The sequence below is a fragment of the Polypterus senegalus genome, chromosome 18, assembly GCF_016835505.1.
Source record: "Polypterus senegalus isolate Bchr_013 chromosome 18, ASM1683550v1, whole genome shotgun sequence".
NCBI classification, from domain to species: Eukaryota; Metazoa; Chordata; class Cladistia; order Polypteriformes; family Polypteridae; genus Polypterus; species Polypterus senegalus.
This window is the reverse complement of record NC_053171.1, coordinates 17,594,430-17,618,032: the sequence shown is the minus strand read 5'-3', so window position 1 is coordinate 17,618,032 and position 23,603 is coordinate 17,594,430. Positions and strand designations below refer to the sequence as shown.

The 23,603-nt window shown below is 42.7% G+C and overlaps 1 protein-coding gene across 1 annotated transcript in view; it reads left to right on the top strand.

The window, feature by feature from the left end:
- The first annotated feature begins 468 nt into the window (after positions 1 to 468).
- The window catches only part of crip2 (cysteine-rich protein 2), a 136,672-nt gene continuing 113,537 nt past the window's right edge, over positions 469 to 23,603 (top strand). The window contains exon 1 of the mRNA XM_039741852.1: positions 469 to 618. Coding sequence (XP_039597786.1) covers positions 576 to 618 — 43 coding nt within the window. The 5' untranslated portion in view covers positions 469 to 575. The remainder of the gene's footprint in view (positions 619 to 23,603) is intronic.

Here is a 23,603-nt window from a genome sequence, read left to right as displayed (position 1 = left end):
CTGTGTTGGCTGGGATTGGCTCCAGCAGACCCCTGTGACCCTGTAGTTAGTATATAGCGGGTTGGATAATGGACGGATGGATGGTTGACGGTGACAGGGTTAAACGGGAGGTACCAATCATCTGTTCTGTAGGCCCTTGGTTGGTTATTATTTTCTCACATTGTTAAATTATTTGTTAGTGATGCGCCAGCCCTATCAATTTTTATGGTCTACATTTCTTTTCTTTTTTTTTTTTAAGTCCGTGTATTGGCGTTTGCCACGAACGAGCTCTTTCAGAGACATAAACTGAATAGGATTCTTGCGCGCGTCCTTAGTTTTCTGTTGTTCTTATCTAAGGCATCGTTTGTTCTCCTAGAGTCAGTCAGTTTTGCCTGCCCCCTTCTGCTAGCCTTACGTGACAGCAATCTCCTCCAATCACCGGGCGAGAGCGGAGGTGGGTCGAGGGAGGTGCGACCATGTAAATAAAGAGCGGGGAGGCGGCTCGACTATACATGGGGAGCGCTGGAAACCCGCGCGTTTAGAGTGAAGGCAAGAAAGACACAAAGTGACGTGCTGTGTTCCTCCATAGTAACGTTATGGCATCCAAGTGTCCCAAATGTGACAAGACCGTCTACTTCGGTAAGTCTAACGCTCGGTCGGAGTGACAGCGTGGGAATTTATCGCGGATGGAAGCGTCTAGCCGATGATGCTCAGCCGTCGCGCCCCGTGCAGGTGCTTCGAAACCTGAAAGCGCCGTAAAGATGCGCTCTCTGGTGCGCTTTGCAGTTTTCCATGGACGCCGAATCGCCTGCTCCGGCTGCGTGTTATGCGCACTTGGTGCACTGTGCGTGTCGGGCCGTCCAGTCTGGGACTGTGTGGTTCCCATGTGATCGCGCCGGGAGCCCACCAAGTGTCGCAGCCGGGCGACTGTGCGGGGCGTTAAAGAGAGGCAGCAGACAATAGCCGTGGAATTTGGAGAACTGCCGATCACACAAGCGTTGGTAACCGATGTCACATTGCAGCGAAAAGATGTTCAATATAAATAACGTAGCAACATTTTCAAATAATTAATGCGGTTTTTATATTGGTCTGTATTTTGTGGATGAAGAATTGCAAATGAATGGGTGTGTCTGTGTCTGTGAATTTATTTTTCAGTGTATGATGTTTGGTATTTTTCGTACATTTTACATATTTTGGGCGACACGATGGCGCCGTTGCTAGTGCTTCTGGAGACTAAAATACGGAGCAGGACACAGTGCGTATCCTTCCACATCACATAGATGTGTAATTGCCTCATGGGAGACTCTGAAGTGGCCCTGAGTGTGTGTATGTGTGTGTGTGTGAGAGAGAGAGAAAAAAGAACGAGTCTACCCTAAGATAGACGGGCTCCCATCCAGGTATCGTTTCTCTCTTGTACCCAGTGCTGCTGGAATAGGTATCTTAAAACTGTATACTGTGTCTGTTTATTCATACGCTATGTATATATTTGGGTATATTCAATATGTATGTGTAAATGTGTATGTACACGTGTGTATTTGCATATATCCATAGATCCATTTTCTTATGCCAGTTATCCAGGGCAGAGTTGTTGGGAGGCTAGAGTCCATCCCAGCAAGCCCTGAGCAATGTATATATATGTGTGTGTGTGTGTGTGTGTGTGTGTGTGTGTGTGTATGTACTGTATATATGTATGTGTATGTATGTATGTATGTATACATATACTGTATATATCTATCTCTCTATCTGTCTATCTATAGATAGATAGATATTGATATATATATTGATAGATATAGATAGATATTGATATATATATTGATAGATATAGATAGATATTGATATTGAGATATATATATATATATATATATATATATATATATATAGATATAGATCTATCTCTATCCATCCATCATTAAACCCACTATATCCTAACTACAGGGCCACGGAGGGTCTGCTGGAGCCAATCCCAGCCAACACAGGGTGCAAGGCAGGAAACAACACATCAAGGACACACTAGGGACAATTTAGGATCGCCAATGCACCTAACCTGCATGTCTTTGGACTGTGGGAGGAAACCCACCCATACACTTGGAGAACATGCAAGCTCCATGCATGGAGGACCCGGGAAGGAAACCCAGGCCTCCTTACTGCGATGCAGCAGCACTACCCACTGCGCCACTGTGCTGTCCTATGTGTATATATAATATATATACAATGCAGTATTTGGATTAGATGGATGATACCATATATAAAATATAGTGTCTGTATGTATCTTCAGAGTTTGGCAATAAGATGGAAGGATATCCATATGTGTATATGTATTTGTTCTCTCTTTTTTTAATGTTTGAGAATGTTATGCTCTGTTTTTGTCTTTCTGGAATTTGATACACATTCTTTCTGTGCTCGTTTGGATGTTCCCTGGCAAGCCTGACTTCCTGTCTGAGTCTAAGAGTGTGCATGTTAGGCTAATTGTTTAGGTTCGTTGGTGTCTGTAAATTGGCACCCATGTGGGTGGCTGTCTGACTGTGCCTTGCCATGCAGTGCCACTTCGTTTGAGGTTGGTTCCTGCTCTGCGCCCGGTGCTAATGCGCTGATCTTCCCAGACACAGAATTGGATCATGGAGGTGTATGTAATATCTAAAGGGGGGTTATGAAGATGCAGATATTGAAGCAGTATGTAAAGAGATGCAGACATGTACTGTATGTTTCTGTATTTGTGTACGTATATATTTATTATTTAATTATATATGCAGTGTGTATGTAGGCATATAATATATACACATACTGTAATAGCCACTGAATTGAGTGCCAGATTATTAATGCAAATAGTGCTCTTCTCCAAAGTGCAAGTCTTAGCAGTACAGCAAGCGGACAACTTGGTATTGCTTCAAATCAACAATAACATTCAGAGAATGGTAAAGGCACTGTAAAAATAAAACATATTATTACATGTTTTGTGATATATTATTATATATTATTTTTACAACCCAATCCTGATAAAACAGAAATCTTATTAGTTGGTACCAAATCTGTCCTCTCTATGGGCTAAAAATTGACGTCGATAGGATCCTGGTTGAACCCTCAGCATCAGTCCGCAATTTGGGTGTCATCTTTGATCAGCTTCTTACTTTCCAGCCACACATTAGCTCAATTCTTTTCATCTCCATAACATTGCTCGTTTACATTCTTTCTTCAGTGTGAAGGATACTGAAACACTCATTCACGCTTTCATCTTCACTACCCGTCTGGACGATTGCGATGCATTGTTTTATGGCCTTCTCGACTAAATATATCAATAGCTTACAGTATGTTCAGAATTCTGCTGCTCGTCTACTTACACACAGTAAAAAATCTGCTCACATCACTCCTGTCCTCTTTGATTTGCATTGGTTACCAGTTTCTTCAAGAATCAAATATAAAATTACCAGTAACGGCGCACTGCACAAATACACTTGACTTGCGCATTCCTAGTTTTCATCCTCTTTCTCTGTACGTTTATCATTCGTTTGCTCAGAAGTTGATGCGCTTGCTGTTTCCTGAGCGGCTCTGCTTTTATCCACCCTAGCGGGCCGCTGCTTCTCTTCTTAAATTGGCATCTTTTCACGTTAAAACTAGTGAAGTCAGTGTTTGTGTTGCAATTACGTAGTACGTTTTCTTAAATATCTCACTTAAGCTGGCACTTAAGTCTTCAATCTGCCCCAAGAATGATTTAAGATATGAAGATATGAGGAGGTAAGGGAAGTGACGGTGAAGGCGGTAGCGAATGAGAACGGCACCTGTACGCATGCGCCGCACGGCCGCTGCCGCGAGTTGATTCTACAATAAAATAAAATAAAAAGAGGAATAACTTTGGAGGTCAATCATTACCCCGAAAGCGGATAGTAGACGTCACGTAGTAGCCTATATGTGTAACTAATTTCAGGTGAATCGGTTTGCGAGCTTCAGATTATTTAAAATCCTGGCCAGACAAACGAACAGCCACGGTAGCGTATATTAGAGGAAGATTCTTCTCACCTTTAAAGCCCTTCATGGTTTAGCCCCTCATTATCTGTCTGAGCTGCTGCTTCCTTACACTCCTGTCGGTGCATTACGATCATCAGACGCTAACTTACTCGCTGTACCTAAACACTGGTTAGTAGCCTAACTATGGGAGGTTTGGGCAGAGCTTTCAGTGTGATGGCCCCTAAAATTTGGAATGCTCTTCCTGTCAGCCTTCGTGAGGAAAAATCTCGTATTCATTTCAAACTCCTGTTAAAAACACATCTCTTCAGTATTGAGTATTATTATTTAGTATTATTCATTTTCTTGTGTTGTTAATGTGTTTATTGAATTGTAAAGTGTCCTTGGGTGTATGAAAAGCGCTACATAAATAAAACATTATTATTATTATTATTATTATGTCTGTAGTGCAATGCATACTGTATGTCTCTGTTATATGCCATTTGGTATGTGATTCGCAGAAGCAGCGTTAATGAGTGTGTGTGTGTGTGTGTGTGTGTACAGTATGTATATATCGGCGCCTCTGTTGGTTCATTTGAGAAATTGGATGAAAATTGATGGTCAGTTTCTGGATGTGGTCATCAATGTAATGCTTTGTAAAGAAAACTTTAAGTGACCCTGACAATCTTTAGTAATTTTGGTACCAGGGTTACATTTTTTTTATTTATTTATTTATTTCGGTAAATCCTTTGTAAATCATCTGCTGCCGATTTTGTTCTGGCTCTTTGTCAGGATTTTGAATTTCCTGTTTGTGCTACGGCTGACATTTTAAATTTTTTGATACCATTTATTTATTTATTAAAAAAAAAAAAAAAATCCATGAATATTTGATTTGCTGCACTTATTTGATTAAAATTGATCGGCGGTGCTTCCGTTTAAATAATTGTATTTAGACTCCATGAATTTCAGTTCTCTTGGGTAATTAACTTGTGACATAACTGCACTGTAAACTGCACCAAAGATGAAGATGGATCGGAGAAAGATGGCTGACCTGCCAGTGAGTGTGGATCTAAAATCTAAATGTTTCAAGTGGCAATCTAAACACTTTTTATTTTCTGCATTTTAAAACAGTCATATTATTGATCCAAATATGACGCTTTGGCTTGCTTTGCAAAAGCTGATAGTAATTATCCAACCTGCTATACCCTAACACAGGGTCACAGGGGTCTGCTGGAGCCAATCCCAACCAACACAGGGCACAAGGCAGGAAACAAACCCCACCACAGGGCGCACGCGCACATACGGGACAATTTAGGATCTCAATGCACTTAACCTGCATGTCTTTGGACTGTGGGAGGAAACCCACGTAGACACGGGGAGAACAAGCAAACTCCACGCAGAGAGGACCTGAAAAGCAAACCCGGGTCTCCTGACTGCGAGGCAGCAGCGCTACCCACCGCGCCACCGTGCCGCCCGCCTGCCAGTGAGTGTGGGTCTAAAATCTAAATGTTTCAAGTGGCAATCTAAACACTTTATTTTCTGCATTTTAAAATAGTCATATTATTGATCCAGATATGAAGCTTTGGCTTGCTTTGCAAAAGCTGATAGTAATTATCCATCCATCCATTTTCCAACCCGCTGAATCCGAACACAGGGTCACGGGGTGTCTGCTGGAGCCAATCCCAGCCAGCACAGGGTTCAAGGCAGGAAACAAACCCCGGGCAGGGTGCCAGCCCACTGCAGGGCATGCACACGCACCAAGCACACCTGATGGTAGTAATTAAATAAATGAAAATATTTTTCATGTGAAATTGTTAACACAACAGCTAGCTAGCTCTGTGCTTGAAAGCTATCCTAGAGGTTGTTCGCATGCTGCCCCCATGCTTGCAAGGCCCCCCAAGGTCTATATGGTCCAAATAAATGACAGGTTGGACTGATCTTAGAACATAGAGGAGCTGGAGAAGAAAGGTCTCAGCAGGCTCTTCATCTTCCTTAGGAGACTGCGTTCCTTTAGTGTGAGTTGTGACGTCCTTCACATCTTCTTCTACAGCTCTGTCATAGCCAGTGTGTGGTGGTGTGTGCTGGGCTGGTCGTGTCACTTCAAGAGAGGCCCGCCATATTAACAAGCTAATTAAAAGGACAGGCTCTGTTATGGGACAAACTCCGGACCCCCGACGAGTGACGAAAGGGTTTGATCTGCTTTTTACTCTGTCCATTTCCCTTGGCTGACACCTTTATCCAAGTTGACTTATGACATTTCTCATACAACTGGTCTCATTTCTTTTAACTTTCCACTCGGAGCACATTGAGGTCAGGTGACTTGCTCGTGGTCACACTAGTGTCGATAGTGGGATTTGAACTAGTGCTGGGAGGTGTACCGGTTCATACCGAAAAACCGTTTTTTTATTTTTGTTCTGATACAGATTTTTCTTATACCGCAACACCGGTTTAAATGGCCTAAGCAATGTTCAGAACGTAGGCGCAGCGGGAAACTGTTTAAAGGGGGGACCTTTTTCACTGCTACACCGCTAAACACGCATGCAACGGAGTACACGTGTTAGTGGAGGTATTGTGCGGTGAAAATGGACAGAGAACATTCAGAAACTGAAACTGTAGCAGACGATAAAGTTGAACATGAAGCCGAGAAAAGGAGCCGTGTCTGTCGTCTGGAGATACTTTGGTTTTAAAAAAAGTCAGATGTGGACCAAACAACTATTTACTGCAAATGATGTCGTGCTAAAGTTGTCAACACGAGCAATCTGCTGCACCACCTTAGCCGCAAACATGCTTTGGAGTACCATGAATGTATGGAACTAAGATTGGCACCCTCCACGTCCTCGGGGGGAAAAAGCTAGGGGACACTCGAGTCATGACGTTACTTGCAGACGCAGAAAAAGCAAGTGGTGGATCGAGATGACCAACGCCATTACAATCCATATAGCTAATGTGTCAGTGGACGGAGATTATTAACGTGAACAGAAAGTAGATAGATAGATAGATACTTTATTAATCCCAAGTGGAAGTTCACATAATCCAGCAGCAGCATACTGATAAAAAAAAAAAAACAATATTAAATTAAAGAGTGATAACAATGGCGGTATAACAGACAATAACTTTGTATAATGTAACGTTTACTCCCCTGGGTGGAACTGAAGAGTCGCATAGTGTGGGGTCTCCTCAGTCTGTCGGTGGAGCAGGACGGTGAAAGCAGTCTGTCTCTGAAGCTGCTCCTCTGTCTGGAGATGATCCTGTTCAGTGGATGCAGTGGATTCTCCATGATTGACAGGAGTCTGCTCAGCGCCCGTCGCTCTGCCACAGATGTTAAACTGCCCAGTTCCTTGCCTACAATAGAGCCTGCCTTCCTCACCAGTTTGTCCAGGCGTGAGGTGTCCCTCTTCTTTATGCTGCCTCCCCAGCACACCACTGTGTAGAAGAGGGCGCTCGCCACAACCGTCTGGTAGAACATCTGCAGCATCTTATTGGAGATGTTCAAAGACGCCAGCCTTCTAAGTAAGTATAGTCGGCTCTGTCCTTTCTTACACAGAGCATCAGTATTGGCAGTCCAGTCCAATTCATCATCCAGCTGCACTCCCAGGTATTTATAGCACCCTCTGCACAGTCACCTCTGATGATCACGGGGTCCATGAGGGGCCTGAGCCTCCTAAAATCCACCACCAGCTCATTGGTTTTGCTGGTGTTCAGTTGTAGGTGGTTTGAGTCGCACCATTTAACAAAGTCTTTGATTTGATTCCTTTACTCCTCCTGCTGCCCACACCTGATGAAGCCCACGATAGTAGTGTTGTCAGTGAACGTTTGCACGTGGCAGGACTCCAAATCGCATTGGAAGTCTGATGTATGTTGGCTGAACAGGGCCGGAGAAAGTCCAGTCCCCTGCGGTGCTCCTCTGCTGCTCACCACAATGTCTGACCTGCAGTTCCCAAGACGCACATACTGAGGTCTTGGTAGGTAGTTGGTTTACAAAACATATTGACTTTTTATTCCTTTTCTAAGACCTGTTCAGCGCAATACAACTTTTGACAAGCACCTCTGGATATTTTACTAAGTCTAAATGCCTCTTTGGATGGTTGAAAACATGTTGTCAGAATTATAAGTTGTTTGCAGCTGGATTAACACTTGTGTGCACGTTAAAATGTTTTTTTGTACAATGTACAATTCTCATGACAGTGGAATAATAATAATTCAGAGCCACCACTCTGCCTGGTAAATATATGTATATATAATATGTAATATCTATATAATAGATAGATGTGAAAGGCACTATATAATAGAAAGATAGATATGAAAGGCACTATATAATAGACAGCTAGATAGATATGAGAGGCACTATATAATAGATAGATAGAAAGGCACTATATAATAGATAGATAGATAGATGTGAAAGGCACTATATAATAGATAGATAGATAGAAAGGCACTATAATAATAATAATTCTTTGCATTTTATATAGTGCTTTTCTCGCTGCTCAAAGCGCTCAGCAATTGCAGGTTAAGGGCCCAACAGAGTAGAGTCCCCCTTGGCATTTGCGGGATTCAAACTGGCAACCTTCCGATTGCCAATGCAGATCACCAGCCTCAGAGCCACCACTCTGCCTGGTAATATATGTATATATAATATGTAATATCTATATAATATATAGATAGATAGATGTGAAAGGCACTATATAATAGATAGATAGATAGATAGATATGAGAGGCACTATATAATAGATAGATATGAAAGGCACTATATAATAGACATCTAGATAGATAGATATGAGAGGCACTATATAATGGATAGAAAGGCACTATAATAATAATTCTTTGCATTTATATAGAGCTTTTCTCACTACTCAAAGCGCTCAGCAATTGCAGCTTAAGGGCCCAACAGAGTAGAGTCCCCCTTGGCATTTACGGGATTCGAACCAGCAACCTTTCAATTGCCAGTGCAGATCCCTATCCTCAGGGCCACCACTCCGCTCTATAACTCTATAGGTTATTCTTAGCCAGTCAACTGCAGTAATTGCAGTGGAAAATGGGGTTAACATCCACTCATGCATGGGGGGAAAAAAAAATCCCGTGAAATCGGTATAATTTTGAAAAATACCGTGATGTAGAATTTTGGTCATACCGCCCAGCACTAATTTGAACCCACAACCTCTGGGTTTGAAGTCCAAAGCCTTAATACACTACACCCCGCTGCCTGCAGGATTTGTAAGACTACAGTTTCTCTTTTGACAATGCTCTGTATAAGTGATTTTTAATCCTTTATTCACCATATTTAATTTCTTGTATTAGGAATTTGTCATTTTTTGCATACGCCAACTTACCCTCCAGAGAGTTTTAGGGGTCCGAGCACGGGGTGAGTTATTTGTACAGTGCTGCCGGTGCAGTTGCAGGGGATGGAGTTGCTTCTATCATTCAAACTGGCACACTTCGAGTTACCAGCCCAGATCCTTTGGCCAGAGAGCCACCGCCCCGCCCCTCTGTCCGGCATGCCTCTGTGGTATTGAAGAATGCCCAAGAGGGAGCAGGCACGCTTGGGGTTAGTCTTCAAAGCTGCGACTGCCCATGGTAGCCAACCTTGGACGGCCAGAGGTTTATCTTGTCTAGGAATGCTGGTAACGGGAGTTTGTTTTCCTTTCCTCTGAGGTCAACTCGTTGTATCTTCTTTATGAAGGCTGTTGTATTCTCAGGATTTATTTATCGTAAAATCAAATGTTGCTCTGTTTTAGTTTCTGGTTTGTGTTTGTGTATGTTAATGTTGCAGAGTTTGGCATTTTGCTGTTATTGCATTACAGTTGTAAATTTGTGTAAACTTTAAGAGCACTTAAAGAATTTGATTTGAATTTGAATTCTCCATTGCCTGCCTACTATTCACGTGATCGCTCCATCCTTCTAAAGTGTATTTCATTTGCTGGATTGTTTCCTAATTTCTCCTTTGACAGCTGATGAGACAAAGTGGTTAAGTGGATGGATGCCTGTACTTCTGCCTGTCAATGCTGCAGAGTTTTGTACTTTTTATTTGTAAGTCTGAAGCCCCCAGCCACCCCCTCCTTTGTATGTCTCTTCCAAATTTGTGGCCTTCATTTATATAATCTTAGTGAGTCGAGGACAGTCGTGACTGGCAGCTGTGTGGTGCCACATCCACAGCGACTCGGTCATAGCCGTCTACGAGGAGCCATGACAAAAACACACTGTGCCTGAAGTCTTTGGGTGACTTCTTGTGTAGGTAAGAGATGACCACCAAATCGGCACTCCACTGAAAATACAACGGAGCCACAAGGAAAGAAGAAAAGTGGGTGTTTTAGACCACGAGAATGGAATAAAAATCAGACGTGAGCATCAGTGGGCTTTGCCTGCTGGGAATGAAGGGTAATTATTTACTGCTCTGACGCTGATCTTTCTGATCATAAAAGAGATCATTACAATAGCATCGGACGAGAAGAATTCATAATGCATTGCAGAATTACACTATTTGAGGGTGCCTCTCGAGTGCCTTTTGTTCTCTTGCACGATTTGGCTCTAAAACTCATCAGCACGTCTTCCTCTCATAACAGACTTAAGTTTCTAGTTGTCCAGTCGCTTTAGCTCTCGACCATCTTCAAGAAACTGACACACAGACACAGACAGACAGACAGACATCCATCATCAAGATATCGGTGCTTTCAGTATCGGGGGACCCTAAAACGTCAAACTGGACATCGACATGTTTGACAAATCTAAAGCTTTTACCCCCCCATAGGCAATAGGTTATGGTGGAGGAGGGCACAAAGCAAAAATATATGAAAAAAGATTTTCAAGGGGCACAGTTTTATTCAAAAATGCACTATAAAGTAAAATATAATTTCTTTTATTTTTTTATATATACTCAGCAAAAAAAGAAACGTCCCTTTTTCAGGACTGTGTATTTCAACAATAATGTTTTAAAAATCCAAATAACTTTACAGATCTTCATTGTAAAGGGTTTAAACAATGTTTTCCATGCATGTTCAATTAACCATAATCAATTAATTAACATGCACCTGTGGAATGGTCGTTAAGACCTTAACAGCTTACAGAAAGTAGACATTTAAGGTCACAGTTCTAAAAACGCAGGACACTAAAGAGACTTGTCTACCGACTGTGAAAGATGCCCAGGGTCCCTGCTCATCTGCGTGAACGTGCATTAGGCATGCTGCAGGGAGGCATGAGGACTGCTGATGTGGCTAGGGCAATAAATTGCCATGTCCGCACTGTGAGACGCCTAAGACAGCGCTACAGGGAGACAGGAAGGACAGCTGATCATCCTCGCAGTGGAAGACCACGTGTAACAACACCTGCACAGGATCGGTACATCCGAATATCACACCTGCGTGACAGGTACAGGATGGCCACAACAACTGCCCGAGTCACACCAGGAACACACAATCCCTCCATCAGTGCTCAGACTGTCCGCAATAGGCTGAGAGAGGCTGGACTGAGGGCTTGTAGGCCTGTTGTAAGGCAGGTCCTTACCAGACATCACCAGCAACAACGCCGCCTATGGGCACAAACCCACCTTCGCTGGACCAGACAGGAGTGGCAAAAAGTGCTCTTCACTGATGAGTCACGGTTTTGTCTCACCAGGGGTGATGGACGGATTCGTGTTTATTGTCGAAGGAATTGAGCACGTCTGGGACCTGTTGGATCGCAGGGTGAGGGTTAGGGCCATTCCCCCCAGAAATGTCCAGGAACTTGCAGGTGCCTTGGTGGAAGAGTGGGGTAACATCTCACAGCAAGAACTGACAAATCTGGTCCAGTCCATGAGGAGGAGATGCACTGCAGTACTTCAAGCAGCTGGTAGCCACACCACATACTGACTGGTACTTTTGATTTTGAGCCTCCCTTCATTCAGGGACACATTGTGAAACATTTTTAGTTTATGTCTTATGGTGTTGACTCTTTTAGTGTTCATACAAATATTTACACATTAAGTTTACTGAAAGTAAAAACAGTTGAAAGTCAGAGGACGTTTCTTTTTTTGCCTGAGTATATGTACTAAAATTTTCTTGGTCATATGTGAATAAAAATAAAATCGTGGGGAGAAAAAAAAATTTTGGGCCACACTAAAAGAATTCATTTTAATTCAATTAAATTGCATAGATTCATTAAAATGAAATTTCTAACCAGCTCAACTATGGAAAGAAAATGGCACATCATAAAAACGTTGATTAAATTGTGTAGGATAAGGGTTATAAAGGGAGAAATTTTCAAATTGTGTCATTTTTTTTTAATCATTTAAGGAATTTATTCATTTACATTGAATTAAATTAATTATTTTAAGGGCGCCCCACAGTTTTATTTTTAGTCTCATATGACCAACAAAATCTTAACACATGGAAATAAAATTTTTTTACTTTTTAGTGTATTTTTGAATACATTTGTGCCACTTAAAAATCTTTTTTATTTTATATATACAATATATATATATATATGTATGTATGTATGTATGTATAGACATAGAGATAGATATATATTTTTTAAATTATTTATATATTTTATTATATATAATATTGTTATAATGCAGGTGTATTGCTGTTTGTATAAAGGAGACCCCTGTAGTGTTTCTCGACATTGCTGGCTGAAAGTCCTCAGTGTTTGTGTGTCACAGAGAGGATGTGCAACATAGTCTGTCAGTCGCTCCTCAAACCCACACAGACAAACGTCCAAGACACCAAGTAAAAGCACTAGAAATATTTTTAATTCTTTTCTTTTGAAATAAATTGAGCTTTGAGCACCTCCACCACCACTATACACAAATCAATAATCAAATATAGAATCCTCCTCTCCTCCCAGCAGCTCTGTCACACTCCCTCCCAACTGTGGCTCAGCTTGCTGCGTTTCCCATAGTCCTTTAGAGAAAAGCCAAGCAAAATGACACCTTTTATTGGCTAACTAAAAAGCATACTCGCATATTGTACTTTTTTTAGTTAGCCAATGAAAGGTGTCATTTTGCTTGGCTTTTCTCTACATTCATAATGGCTAACACGGTACAACAACCTAGTACTGCAGCCATAGTCCTTTAAATAGTCCTTGACCTGGAAGTGCTCCTGTCCATGTGATTCCATAGCACTTCTGGGTCAGATAAAGATTTTTCTTCAGCCTGGAAGTACTTCTGTTCTTCCTTCCCCATGATTTGGGAGTACTTCCGGCTACAGGGGAAATAAAAATCCCCGCGTCTCCCTGTAGCGTCCCACAATGGCACTCACGGAACCCAGCAGGGCTGTGAAGCTGAGCTCCATCTCCCATTGTGCCCTGCGGGAATCCGGGGCACCTCCATGCTGCAGGGGAGATGCCATCTAGCGGCCTGGATGTGTCGGCTGGGATGAGCTGCTGGCCGTCCATCACACTGTCTATTATATAGTGCCTTTGATATCTATCTATCTATCTAGCTTTCACATCTACTGTATCTATCTATCTATCTATCACATCTATCTATCTAGCTTTCACATCTATCTATCTATCTATCTAGCTTTCACATCTATCTATCTAGCTGGCTATTATATGGTGACTTTAACATCTAGCGATCTATTAAAGTGATCTTGATTAATTGACTGATAAAATACTTGAACAGTTGAAGATGCTAAAGGGGCTCTACTTCCCATTTACTGTATTTACGTCTTTGATGATGAATAATAGAACAAAACCTAATCCATAAATTTCCTCTGCTGATTGAGCCTCTGCCAGCTTCCCGTTCCACATGTGTGTATTATTTGCTCAGGCTGCATGCCAAAGCCTGGGAGGCACGTCTCACTAAGTGCAGGTATTTCCCATGATGACTCGATGTGCTGATATCTAGTCCTCACTTCTCCATCCTTGAGCACCTTATCTGCCAAACGAAAGTATTCCACAATGGAATGTCGTGCTGTCTCGCGGCCTTCTTTGTCTCTATGGACACCATATCTGGAGCAGAACAACAGTAGATTCTCTCAGTTTGTTTGAAGGAGTAAAGTGTGGACGTTTTATTACTTCATAAAAAAAATATTTAATGATTCAGTCTTCTCTCTGTGTTCTTTCCAGTGTAATTTGCCTTGTCTACACAGTGAGGGACCAAAAATGCTGTAATTGTCAAACTGTGTCTGCTTATTTAGTGAGTGAGGTGATTTTTAAACTGCATTAACATGTCAGGACCTTAATTCTCAGTCCTGCTTCATATAGTCCAGGGTGACTGAATATCCCGGCAGCACTGGGTTGCAATGACAGAAGATCCATCACTGGTTCTACTCGCCACACTGACCAAGGGGGACAGCTTTGGAATTGTCAGCTAACCTAACCAGCATATCTATGGGGATGTGTGACAGTCCGGGTCGGCTCCAGTAGCCTCTTGAATCCAGAGCCATTGATGACGTACACAAGGATGAGCCGGGCAAAAGCGGGCACACAGTCAGCACAGGGGTTGGTGTAAAGTGTTGGAGTGCTTTTATGTAAAAAGCAAATAGTGTCCAAAGTGCAATGCTCTTCATGATCAATAAATACATCTATAAAATCCTGTGTTTGTGGAGGCTCAAAGTGCCTCCAAAACCATACATAATCCTTTAAAATGAAATTAAAATTCTAGGCAGATTCTGCCTTTTAAAATCAATCCTGAGCTATAGTGGCTCCTTTCAAAAAACAGACATGTCTGCTCTTCTTACCCCAGATGGGCTCTCTGCAGCCAAAGGAAACGTCAACCATAATACAGCTTGGGTCCCCATTGCCAGTCCCTTGGCACTCAGTGGGGTGCCATGCCAAGCCTTGCTACTCCACCGATTCCTGATGCCGCTCCTCTTGCCTTAAATGGGAGCCCCGCTAGAACAGTTGGTCACTCCTGCTCCCCATATCTCTGAGTGGGAGCGACCCACATAGGCAAACATGGAGTTTGTATTCTTCAGTTAAAAGCCGGGGGTGGTCTTCCCTCGACTTTCTCATATACTCAGATATGGAGATGGATATTTGAGGAGTAAACCGCAAGGCAATGATTATATTTTTATATCATGTACATTAAAGAACCATCAACATCAAATTAATAATATACCAAGCAAGTAAACTTGAGTAAATCGGACTCTGCAACTGCATGAATAAAACATTTTCCACGATAATTTTATATTTTGACAAACAATTCGGGTAAATTACCACTTTCAGTAAGCGGAAGTGGGCCAAAAGTTTCAAGAGATTTTAGTAATGTGTGTAATGTAACACTTGTACACAAAATTTAGTTTACATAACGCAAAAGCATTCTTAAATATGGATGTATTACCATTTCAACATCAAACGGAAAATTGCGACTATCTCAAACGGGTTGTTTTTTGAAAACAAACAAAGACAAAAAATGCTTAAAATGTGGTGCTTTACCATAATATGATGTGAAATTATCACATTTTTAATATTTTTGGGGAAACGTTTCAGGTAACGTACCACTTCTGGTTAGCGGAAATAGCTCAAAAGTTGATAGAAATCTACATTTTGTACCTAATAATTGTATGCAATAATTTGGTTGACCTAAGAGAACCTGTACTCAAGTTATCGAGTTTACATGCACACATACAGATACAGGCATACTTCCAAAAATAGTATTTTCTGACTCAGGGAGGTCTAAAACATTGAGATTCATCAAAATTTCAAAATCAAATTTTTGGATGATTACAATATTTTCCGTACGAGAAAGTAAATCGGACTCGGGGAGGTCTAAAATGTGGAGATTCATCAAAATCTCGAAGGTTGAATTTTTGGACGATTACGATACTTTCCGTACGAGAAAGTAAATCGGACTCTGGGAGGTCTAAAATGTCGAGATTCATCAAAATCTCGAAGGCTGAATTTTTGGATGATTACGATACTTTCCCTATATTTTGTATACGAGAAAGTAAAAATCTACAGGAAATGGTTTATTTGGACTTTGGAAATGTATTGTTGCAGCATAAGAGTTCACGTTAAAAATCATGAATGGAGAGATATGGGGGCAAATCTTGTGTCATGCAGAAAATTAGGATGACTTTCAAGGGGATTGAATACTTTTGCACTGTAAATGGCTAACATGTCACATCACTCTGGTACTAATTAGCAGGTTAAGAAAATGAGTAGGTTGGTATGACCCGATATTTTTATAACCCCATGAGCCTTTGATGCACTAACTATGCATATATAAGAGAATGAATTTATTGGCCTGTTTATTCACCACACTGGAATGGTGAGGATGCAGGGAGTAGAGTTAGCAGAGGAGATTAAAAACTTGGGATCAACAGTTCAGGGTAATGGGGATTATGGAAGAGAGGTGATAAAGAGTGCAGGCAGGGTGGAATGGGTGAAGAAGAGTGTCATGAGTGACTTGTGATAGACGGTTATCAGCAAGAGTGAAAGGGAAGATCTACAAGATGGTAGAGAGACCAGCCATGTTATATGGGCTGGAGATGGTGGCACTGACCAGAAAGCAGGAGACAGACCTGGAGGTGACAGAGTTAAAGATGCTAAGATTTGCATTGGGTGTGACGAGGATGGACAGGATTAGAAATGAGGACATTAGAAGGTCAGCTCAAGTTGGACGTTTGGGAGACAAAGTCATAGAGGCAAGATTGCGTTGGTTTGGACATGTGCAGAGGAGAGATGCTGGGTATATTGGAAGAAGGATGTTAAAGATGGAACTGCCATGCAATAGGAAAAGAGGACGGCTTAAGCGAAGGTTTATGGATGTGGTGAGAGAGGACATGCAGTTGATGGGTGTGATAAAGCAAGATGAAGAGGACAGGAAGATATGGAAACAGATGATCGGCTGTGGCAACCCCTAACAGGAGCAGCCAAAAGACGAAGAAGAATGCACCCCACTGGCATCCCATCCAGGACTGAATCGAGAGTACCCAGTGACCCTCGGATGGACCATGTGCATTATAAAAACTACTAATTTGGCCCGTTAGGAGTGAGTGTGACGTCCCATCCATGGTTGGTTCCTGCTTTTGCTTGGGCTCCTTGAGGCCCAGCAATGGAAATGCACAAATGAATGAATGACAGAGAAGACACTGCAAGCCCCCCTGGAAGCGAGCCGGAACATAAAACGCAGTGAACCAAATGGACACGGGCTGTTTGCTTGACCAGTCAGCAGCTGTAAAATATGCATTATAAACGCGGTCTGTCAAGCCCTGCCCTTTTGAATTTCTTGTATTTGTCAGCTCTGGAAGGTCGCAGATGCGTTTGGTATTTTAATGTGGTTCCTTCCCCTTTGGTTTTGGATTAGCTGTCAATGAGCACTGATGGAGTCGTTAAGATCATTAGATGAATGCTTGGGTGCTTCTCTCACTTGTTGGTCACCGTGAATGAGAGCTGGAATTGAAATCCATCCATCCGTCCATCCTCAACTCCTCTTGCCCCAGGAAGTCTGGGACTTCAGCCTCTCCCAAGACGAGAACCAACCGAGAGAGAATGTCAGTTGTCCATTTTGTGAATCCAGTCTGAGGTGGGAGGGGAAGCAGAAGCCGATTTGTCTTTAAGGATTCTTGAAGGGTGGCTAGAGAGTTCCCAACGCTGAATTTCTGTAAAGCTGAAAATAAGTTCTTGGGAAACAACAACAAAGCTTTCAAATCTCTCGGGTGTTCATATTTTAAAGTTCTAAAATTAGACTGACCGGTGTGGGCGTTGATCCTTGGGCTTGAATGGAGACAAAATGTAAGAATCTTGTTTTGGTTGATTCCTTGGACATCAATTAGTGCCCAAAACTGAAACAATGGAGTGGCCATGAGCAGCCTGCAAGGTCACACACTTCCGGCTCTCAAGTGCTTCTGGCCGGCATTGTGGTGAGGAAGAGACTGAAGGACAAACAGCTGGGTGGGGGTGAAACGAGCACCAGGCAGTTTAGGATTTGTCCAGTCAGGCACTTCAGCGGATTCACTTTCTTTCATTACACTGGCCTGGGATTTGAAGTTCGTTCTCGGAGCTGTCCGGACCTTATATTCTTTCTTTATTTTTATTCACTTTTATCCAAGGTGAGTTACAACATTTGAGATATGATTGGTTACTTTTCTTTTGGAGCACAGGCAGGTAAAGTGACTTACTTCATGGTCACATAATGGTGTCAGTAGTGGGATCGGAAACCTACAACTTCAGGGTTTGATGTCCTTAATCACTTCACCACACTGGATGCCATTCATGTTGTAGGGGCAGCACAGGGGTTTCATACCCACTGCTAGTTGTTGTCTGTGTGTAGTTTGCATGTTCTCCCTATATATCTCCGTGGATATTTCCACTGGGTTCTCGGATTTCTTTTTTTTTTTCCTACCACATTCCAAGGCAGTCCCCATTTAGGTTAACTTGTGATACTAAATTGGCTTCATGTGCGAGGTGCATTTGATGGAGTGGAGTTTGTAGTTGATTAAAGAAATACTGTATATTCTCTGGCCCCCTTCAACCCTAGACCAGAATTACATTTGTGTTAATCCTTTCTCACACACCAGCACCAGTTCCATGCCATCTATCCATGTTTTCTGTCCCAGTCAGAAGTATGGAGTTTTGTCCCCTACCTGTCCCAAAGGACACATTTCCATCTCCAACCTTACTCATGCCGGAGAAAAGAATGTGGGATAAAATGATAGACTCCAGAGGCACAGACCTCAACCAGGCTGAGGAACATATAGAGACCTTCACATGATGGGGTGGTAATGCCACCTGCCAGACCACCATGCCATGCCAGCGAATCCTGTAACCTGGAACCGTTGGGTTGGAAAGTGATTTGCATTTGCAGAACTCTCTATGATCTGTAATGCCAAGTGGTGTGTTCTGAAATTATCAGGCGCCAACTCTTAAAAGCTACCTTGTCCTCCATCAATTCATTTTCAGTCCCTCTGTCTCTTTCCAGTGGCTTATCATTCTGGTACAGGACACACAGAAGTGTTTACTCTTCTTCTCTGGACTTCTTGACAGTTTTTTTTTTTTATTATTTTTTATTTAGTGTGACTTATGATTGGGTTGGCATCCTGCCACAGTGGTTAGTATTTTATGATTTTGTTGGCATCCTGCCACAGTGGTTAGTATTTCTGCCCTATGAGTCCAGAGACCCAAGATCTGTTCCCTGGAAAGTGCATGCCTAACATTCCTACAAACACTATTCACCCCCTTGGTGTAACGCTATATTCAAACTTGATTAAGTAAATCTGAAACTCTACTCTGTATAGCGCTGATATGTCTATTTAACAGCAATCAAGCACTACAAAAAAAGGGAAAATCCTAATGTATAGTCAATATCGGTTTGGTGGCGGAGTAATATGTTGCATATATGTTAATGAATATTTTCCTTTGTCATTATTTGTCGAATTAGAATTTTACTTGTTATAATGTTAAAAGAGCAAGGAAAATGGACAAACCAGCTTCTACTTTAGGAATCCGCTTAGGTTAGGTTGGGGAGCCTGCACTGGTATGGCGTGTTGTCGCACTCGCCACACAACGAAACAGCTCAGTATCCCAGGCAGACATGCAGTCCAGTCCCACCTCCCAGAAATGACCCTCTATCTACTGCAGCCAGGTGTTATGTGGGCGTCCCCTTGGCCTGGTCCAGCCACTCGGGTCCTCAACAATGAGCTGGATCATCCTCGAGGAATTGCCTGAGGCTACAGATAGACGGGTAGGGAGGAGGAATTGCTGAACTGAAGTAGCGTATCTGAGAACAGTGTATGATCTTAGAGGCATTTTTGTTACATTGATACAATCAAGAATATAAACGGGAAAATGGGATAACCATAAGATCCTATGCAACAGAGCAGTATCATTAGTATGTAAAACCCTCTACTGATGTCAGAACCGCACCTCAATAGTAGAGGCTCAGGGGGCAGATTCATCATCTGTATATAACAAAAAACACACTCATCATCCAGATTTATGATACCCCCAATCTGCAGTATCTCAGAGATGACAAAACAACTTGTGCTCCGTACACTAAGGGGCACACACTCCTTATAGTCCACGGTATATACATAAAGATGTGCAGTTTGGGCTAGCGGAGGGGCATGCACTCCAGACACAGAGGTGGACAATCGTCGCCCTCTGATACTGAGTGGCTGCTGTTCTTCACTGGTCAGCACTTTATGAAAGTAAAAGTAAATGCATTCTGTACACTAAAGGGCACTCACTCTTTAAAGTCATCGAAATATATACACGAAGAGGAGCCATTTATGCTGCTGGAGGGGCACACACTCTGGACACCGAGGGGGAAAATCGGTTGTTGAAAACTACCATCTCCCCGTTTTCGAAAACGAGGGGTAGCGTCCGTCCACCCTGCCTAGAGCTCCATTATAGAAAACGAGGGGTGACGTCCGTCCACCATGCCTAGAGCTCCATTATAGAAAACGAGGGGTAACGTCCGTCCACCCTGCCTAGAGCTCCATTATAGAAAACGAGGGGTGACGTCCATCCACCCTGCCTAGAGCTCCATTATAGAGAACGAGGGGTGATGTCCGTCCACCCTGCCTAGAGCTCCAAATGGGCTTCGACTGACACTGATAGGCAGTTAAGTGAGGTGGAAGTGAAAGGGTGAGTCCTTGGCATGGCCTGGTTTCTGAGAAGACCCTGAAGAATATTGTTTTGGAAACAACACCCCCCGCAACCTACCCCCATACTAACCATGACTTCAACCAAACTCAATTTTTCATCCTTTGATGATCCATATTGATGTCGGGTAAATTTATATTTTTATCTATCTTCAGTGTTTGCCTGGCTCTGTTTTCACAGCAGTCAGCTCTTCTACCACTTACCAGCCACCCCACCCCTCAGGCTCCTCATGCACAAAGTGGGCATCTTAGCCTCTTCTGACCAGGCTGTGTAAAGATGTCCATATCCACTTCTTTTTTTCATCTAATGCCAAACACTGGCACAGTTTCATTAAATAATTTAATGGTGGAGCAACTGAGCGGAATTTCAGAAAGTCGCCAGCTATTATTTACTCCAGCTAGCATACTGCATGTAAAACAGCTGTGCCCATTAAAGTGTGATCTTCTAGGAGGCGCTTAATTTAAAATCCTTCAAGCGGCAAGAGCTATTTCACTGTGTGTGTGTGTGATAAAACAAAACTGGGCGCAGCTGTGGATGGTAAAGGAGTTCAGTAGGGTTTAGGGAGGAAGAACAAGATGATGATGTCTGGCGCGCAGCGGGGGGTTGCCAATATGGACTATTCAGACTAGTTATTTTAGACTTGGGAGATTAACATGTTATCCCTTTAGATTAAATGGCTTGGAAAATAATTTCTAGGAAAAGCCCTCAAAGTGGAAGTATTAATACAGTCCTGCTGCTGATATGAGCTTGGCTATCACAGCAAAATGAAATGAGAACTGGCCGTGAAGAACTTTAGAAGAGCACCAGTCACATGGGTGGCATCAGCCATTCTGAAGTTCATCATATATAAACCCCCACCTCTCCATGCTTTTTAGTTACTGATAAAGTGTAATGATTGAAGAAAGCTTTTCATGGACGGCTGGATGAACCCACAGGCTAATAAGATTGTGCCATTTGATGTTCACGTGTCTGGCCTTCCTCATTATAAGAAGAAACTTGGCTCATGCCCCCTGACCCAGACTCTTTAAGAAGTTTTAAAAATGAATCTCTGAGGTCCTGTTATTGAAATGACATCCCATTAAGGGTTGATTCAATCGGGGCTCTCAAGAGACTGAGCGAGGAGTCCGAGTGTCTGGGCTTGTGAGTGTCCTGATAAAAAACAAAGATTAGGCCTTTAATGAGCTCTTGGGCACGGCCATTAGCAGTGTGTCCGTCTACGGAGAGAGTGTCAACCTCGTCGAGAGGTTTATGACGTTCACGATGTCCCTGGTGACTCTTAATATGAAGTCAGTAGACTGGGAGAGCATGGTGGGTCATGAGGTCGCTACAAAGGGGTGTGTGACACTCCTGATATCTTTGCAAAAGGACGAAGGTCCAAGTCTTTAGAGTCTTGATGTTTCCTGTCATACTATATGTTTGCGAGACATGGATGCTATCCAGTGACCTGAGATGAAGTCTGGACTCGTCGTGTCTCTTCAGAGAATCCTTGGGCGCCGCTGGTTTGACTTTGTGTTGAATGAGTGGTTGCTCATGGAGTCCTGAATGAGGCATGTGACATGCATTGTGAGGGAGCGTCTGTTATAGCACTGCGGTCAAACGGCACAATTACCTGTGGGTGATCTGGCTCATTCATTGTTGAGGACCCGAGTGGCTGGACCAAGCTAAGGGGACACCCGCGTAACACCTGGCTGCTGCAGATAGCGGGTCATTTCTGGAGGGTGGGACTGGACTGCATGCCTGCCTACGCGACTCCCAACCAAGATCCCAAGCTGTTTTGTTGTGTGGTGGGTGCAGCAACCCACTGTACCAGTGCATGCTCCCTAAACCTGACCTGACCTGACCTGACCAGTGCTGACACGACACCAATCAGCTCCCGTAAATCAGAAATGTGCACTCAGTGAGCAAAATTGCTGTGCGTTTTCTCTACCATAGTGAGGATTCATCTGTCATCAGCACTGGAAGTCTTCCTTGGGCTACCAGTCCCTTTGTGATTACTAAGCTCACCAGTGTGTTCTTCTTCAGGTTATTTCAGGCAGTTGATTTTGGTCATCCTAAGGTTTTACTGGTCATCACCAATGGTTTTATTCTTGTTTGTCACCCTCATAATGGCTTCTTTTGACTTTCCTTGGCACAGCCCTTGTCCATTAAGAGTGTTCTGACCAGCCGCATCACTGTCTGGTATGGCAACTGCAACATATGCATCCGACCGCAAGCGCCTGCAAAGGATAGTGAAGACAGCATAGAATATTATTAGGGTGCCTCTCCCTTCACTACAGGACATATTTTACAAACGCAGGACTCCTTACACCCCTCACATGGACTTCTCACACTTCTGCCATCCAAGAGAAGATACTGCAGCATCAGAAAAGATCTATCTGCCAGGCTGCAGGAGAGTTTTTACCCCCAAGCTGTCAGACTCCTTAACACCATGCTGCCCCCTGGGGTCTTCCACACGGCCTCAACCACCTCTAAAAACAGAACTTTTATACATGCTGGCCACTTTCCTGCAAAGACGAGTGTGCATGTTGAGAAGAACTGAAAATCTCATACTGACCTTTAAGGATTTTGACACTCTTGATGTCCTTCTGCTGTGAAACATTCTGACCTGTCATTGTTTACACACGTCTTAAACAACAATTATTATACACTGATAATTTCTGTATTATCTATATTTATTTATTTACTTATTTATTATATTACATATCCATTGACTATATTTATGTATCTAGATTGCAAATGTTCATATTGCTTACTACACGTCAATATTGCTGCTACTTCTTTGTCTTGTCTGTGTTTTTAATTTTAAATTTTATTTTTAATTCTATTTTTAATTATTTTTAATTTATTATTTGCACTTCATGTTGTTACACTGCGGACCCTGAGCTTTGCAATTCCGTCTATCTGTATACTTTTATATGGCTGAGATGACAAATAAAGTTCGCTTTTGCTTTGGCTCGTGCTGAACAATGGCAGCTGCAGACAGCAAAGGGTAGAAGCAAACCGAGGTATCTGATGAAGCCATGAAATCCACCTGAAGAACTGCAAACTCCAGTGACACTTAACTGTCCCTAATGTTATCCATCCATCCATTTTCTAACCCGCTGAATCCAAATAGCCCATGTGCTTTGTGGGTGGTTCCACAAGGGGCGGGGTCACCTGCCAATCAC